The sequence below is a fragment of the Colobus angolensis genome, unplaced genomic scaffold (genome assembly GCF_000951035.1).
Source record: "Colobus angolensis palliatus isolate OR3802 unplaced genomic scaffold, Cang.pa_1.0 Scaffold54, whole genome shotgun sequence".
Classification (NCBI taxonomy): Eukaryota; Metazoa; Chordata; class Mammalia; order Primates; family Cercopithecidae; genus Colobus; species Colobus angolensis.
This window is the reverse complement of record NW_012118932.1, coordinates 468,360-472,782: the sequence shown is the minus strand read 5'-3', so window position 1 is coordinate 472,782 and position 4,423 is coordinate 468,360. Positions and strand designations below refer to the sequence as shown.

Genomic DNA, 4,423 nt, shown 5'->3' with positions numbered 1-4,423 from the left:
GGGCTGACCACCCGCTGGGCCCGGCGCTGCCCTGCGCGGCCTTCCCGGGAGGGAGACGGGCTGTTCCGGCCGCTCCCGCGTTCTGGGGTTAGTCTCCGGCCCGGTCCCTGAATCCTGGAGCGGAGCTGGAGGGGCCGTCCTGGCTCCCGCGGCCCTCAGGGAGGAGGCTGTGGGACACACCATGAGAGGGCGACTCAGCAATGGTCAGGTGTCTACACCTGCTGAGCCATGGAGAGAGATTTCCACCCCCGAGCGATGGAGAGAGGGTGTCTACACCCCCGAGGGATGGAGAGAGGGTGTCTACACCCCTTAGTGATGGAGAGACGTTGTCTACACTGCTGAGTGATGGAGACAGGGCTCCAGCCACTGAGGGATGGAGAGAGGGTGTCTACACCCCTGAGTGATGGAGAGAGGGCTCCACCCCCTGAATGATGGAGATAGGCTGTCTACACTTCTGACTGATGGAGAGAGGGTGTCTACACTCCTGAGAGATGGAGAGCGGGTTTTTCACCTCCTGAGCCCCACATGATGTGTCACAGGCTTCAGGATGGGGCCCAGGGGACTGGCAAAGAGGGGTGTGTCTGTGACTGGCTGGTCCACAGCCGGGGGTCTGCAGTGAAACAGGACCAAGCCTACCACCCAAGCTACCACCCAAGCTACCACCCAAGGACCCAAGGGACGCCTTAAGGGTGGAGCATTCTGTGAGATTATACGGAAAGGGCTCTCCCGAAGCCAGGACACAGGAGGTGACTTCCCGGGGTTGTGAGCACCTCTAAAGCTCTACCCCTGGGGGTCACGCTTCTGTGGAGCTGGATCAAGGCTGGGACTTTCCTCCCCACCTTCCTCCCTGAATGGTAACCACAAAACCCGTGTGCTTAGTTCACAGACAATGGCCAGATCATCTTCCCAGAGTCAGACTACCAGATTTTCTCCTATCCCAACCCACTCCCAACAGGCTTCACAGGCTGGGACCCTGTGGCCCTGGTGGCTCCGTTCTGGGACGATGCTGACTTCTCCACTGGTCAGGGGACCATATTTTATCAGGTGAGCCTTTCAAAGCCTGGCAGTCAGGATCCCTTAGCAGCTGGCAGGGGAGACAAAGAGCTGTGTGGAAGGCATTGCCAGAGTCGCTGCTGTGACAGCCCGTGCAGCAGGGGACTGCGGCTAAATACGGGTGTGGGAGGAAGCTGGCAAGGGATATTAAGCTGACCAGGAATGCCCCAACCCAACCATGAGAAGACCTGCAGGTGATGGGGATGGGAGCTGACAATTCAGCCTTTGATTGTAGAATCAGGCTGTAGGGGGTCTATCCTAACAAGAGTGAGTCAAGAGGGCCTGTCCTGTGCTCCTGGACTGGGTGAATAACTCCAATTAGAGGAAGCACGTGATGAAAGCTCCTGCAGGAAGTGTGGACTAGGTGCCTGCCATGGACGAAGTGTAGACCGTGCCCCTGCCATGGACAGGGCAGTGTGGAGGCTCCAACAGGGAGAGTCTCATGCCTGCTCTTAAGGAGCTGCAGATTAGGCAAGGGGAGGTAAAAGTGGGCCTGAGTGGCTTTGCTCTCGGGGTCAGTTTGAGCTAAGAGACGCTTAAGTTCAAGTCCAGAGGTCTTGGACGTCTGGGCCAGGACTCTGCATTCTGCATACTGCAGGCCTTCCTGCAGCCTGAGTTTGAATTGAACTTCACGTCAGAAGAGCTCACAGCAAAAACGCAGGCCTGGGACAGGGAGGGCAGGCCATGTGGGTGGGCTAAAGTGGGCAGGGTCCCCAGACAGAAAGTGGGGGGTCCATGTGCGCAAGTGGGACCCTCGTTGGCTTGTTCTCATCTGCCCTCCTTTCCTAGGCATACGAGACACTCTATGGTGAACACAGCCTGCCAGTCCTGCAGGTGGAGTCTTGGATTAGAAAGATCACAAACAATGGTGGCTTCAAGGCCAGGTGGACCCTAAAGGTCACGTGGGTCGATGCCCACGCCTATCCTGCCCAGTGGACCCTCGGGGTGAGTAGACCGGTGGGCAGCTCCCAGGGAGCCATCTGGGAGTCAGACATCCTAGAATCCTAGGCAGGGGCTACTCTTCCAACATCCTCTCTGGCTCTAGGAAAGATTGCTAATTATAGCAAGCCCACCCACTGCCACCCCCAGCTGCTCCCACTGTTGGCTGAGCACTCACTGTGGGCCCGGCCTGCCTCAGCCCTTTGCCTACTTGACCTCACAGCAGCCCAGCAAACCGGGTATTATTAGGTCGAAACATAGCAAGTGGCATTTTTGTAAGTCAAAAATGTCTGGCTATTGGGAATTTCCTGTGACTCAACTGGGTATTGTGATCCACACTTTACAGACGAGGAAGACAATGGTTAGAGAGGTTAAGTAACTTGCTCAAAGTCATGCCACTGGCAAAGGGCAACGCCAGGCCTGCAGCGGAGCTTCTTCTGACTCCAGCCTCTGGCCGTTAAGCACAGGCTCATCCAATGGGCATGGGGCACACCACACCATCTCCCCTGTCCTCCCTCCGAGGACCCACTCTTATAGTCACCAAGTTCTTCCTTATGCCCCATCTAAAGTCACTCATTGCTTCATTCACTCAACAAAAGTTCACTGGTCACCTACCGTGAACACCGTGTGCGCCTTCAGTGAACCCCAGTGTCATCCATGCTGTTCAGGTGGAGAGGACAATTTGGACAATGTCCTTAAATACCCGCGAGGGAGCTAACGAAGCCTCCTCTCTAGCTCTCCGGTGTCTTGGCTAATCTCTCAGGTCCTGGTAGCTTTCTCTTGCAAACACTCATCTAACTGAATTATAACCCAGAACCCTTTATCTCCCTTCCTGGAAGAAAGTCACCAGAAGGCAAATCCACCGTGGTAAGTGCGTTCACACCCAGGGTGAAAGCTGCCCTCACTGACCCAAAACTTGCCAGCATTTTGGGCTCATGCCTTTGCTGTGGGCAGACCAGGAACAGGTGCTGTGCATGTCAGGGCAGGGCTGTGGGACGGGCGGGGGGACATAAGAGAGGAGACCCCAGATCTCTCACGGGCATCCCTCTGTTTTCTTCCACCCACCCCCAGAGCAACACCTACCAGGCCATCCTCTCCACAGACGGGAGCAGGTCCTATGCCCTGTTCCTCTACCAGAGCGGTGGGATGCAGTGGGACGTGGCCCAGCGCTCAGGCAACCTCGTGCTCATGGGCTTCTCCAGGTAGGATGGTGGGGGGGGTTGTCAGCACTGAGCAGATGGCCGGGAGGGGTGCAGAGTGGGGTTTCACTGCACACGCCCCCACCCTGGGGCAAGATGGGAACCCTCCTGGCTGGTGCTTCTGACTCACGCTGACTCCAGCTCCCGCTGGGGCCAGGCATCTGGCTGCTTCCCACGACAAGAACACCCATCTGTCCACCTGCCCTCTCCCATCCCAGTTCCCGTGCGTTGTAATAATTCCCAGAGCTTTGGCTTCCCTGATTTCCACTGACATTAGCTGGCCTCTCTTACCTTCTCAAATATCATGATAACAACAGCCAAGACTGATGACGCTAACACTTCATGTACATCATTGCACGTCATGATCACACCCACCCCATGAGGCGGATACTATTTATCATCCCCACTCTACAGATCAGAAAACTGAGATACAAATAGACTGGCAATTTGCCTAAAGTCCCAGAGCTGGGAAGTGGCAATGTGATTTGACATCTGAGGCTAGAATCTGCCTTCCCGACTTCCTGAGAATTCCAGGGGGCACTCAAAAGCTTATAAGGAGCTGGTGGTGAAGGGAGAGAGGAGGCACAGGGCTGTGGGTGGTTGAAATATGGATCTCCGTGTGTGGGAGGCTGTCTCCGATGCAACAGTGCACCATCTCTGTTCCCATATGCTGGTGTGTGGCAATCAGTGCAAAGGCCACATGTCTTTTGTTCTTCACTTGATCTTAGCCAAAAGGCCGAGAAGCAATGCCTTTCGTTCTTGATAATTGCTGCAAATGGTCTTCTCCTACATTGAGTGTGTTCAGGTTACCCCTTTTATTACACTGCTTTCACTGGTTACTTGGTGTGCTATGAAGGTGAAAGGAGGGGAATTACCCAGCTGCCTAAGAATTTCACATGGTCCAAGTACACCTGAGGAAGGTGTCACGCAGGGGTGCGTCATCCTGCTTGTGTTAGGGAGGAGGAAAAGCCCAAGAGTCCCCACTCTGCAGCAGGCACCCAGGATGGGGCTACAGGCTGCCGCTGCAGGCTTCTCTCCTTCCTGAGCGTGCTCGGACCCCACACCTGCAGATGGTGACGGCCATAGTGGTGGTCATGGTGGCGATGGTGGTAGTGTTGGTGGTGGTGGCGGTGGTAGTGGTGATGGTGGTAGTGTTGGTGTTGGTGGTGGTGCTGATGGTGGTAGTGGTGGTGATGGTGGTAGTGGTGGTGATGGTGGCGATGGTAGTAGTG

At 55.7% G+C, this 4,423-nt stretch overlaps 1 protein-coding gene across 1 annotated transcript in view; it reads left to right on the top strand.

The window, feature by feature from the left end:
• MUC4 (mucin 4, cell surface associated) overlaps positions 1-4,423 on the top strand; it is a 71,507-nt gene that overhangs the window by 45,385 nt on the left and 21,699 nt on the right. Inside the window, exons 4-6 of the mRNA XM_011961248.1 lie at positions 880-1,044; positions 1,843-1,998; positions 3,064-3,194. Of these exons, the coding sequence (XP_011816638.1) occupies positions 880-1,044; positions 1,843-1,998; positions 3,064-3,194 (452 nt within the window). The remainder of the gene's footprint in view (positions 1-879; positions 1,045-1,842; positions 1,999-3,063; positions 3,195-4,423) is intronic.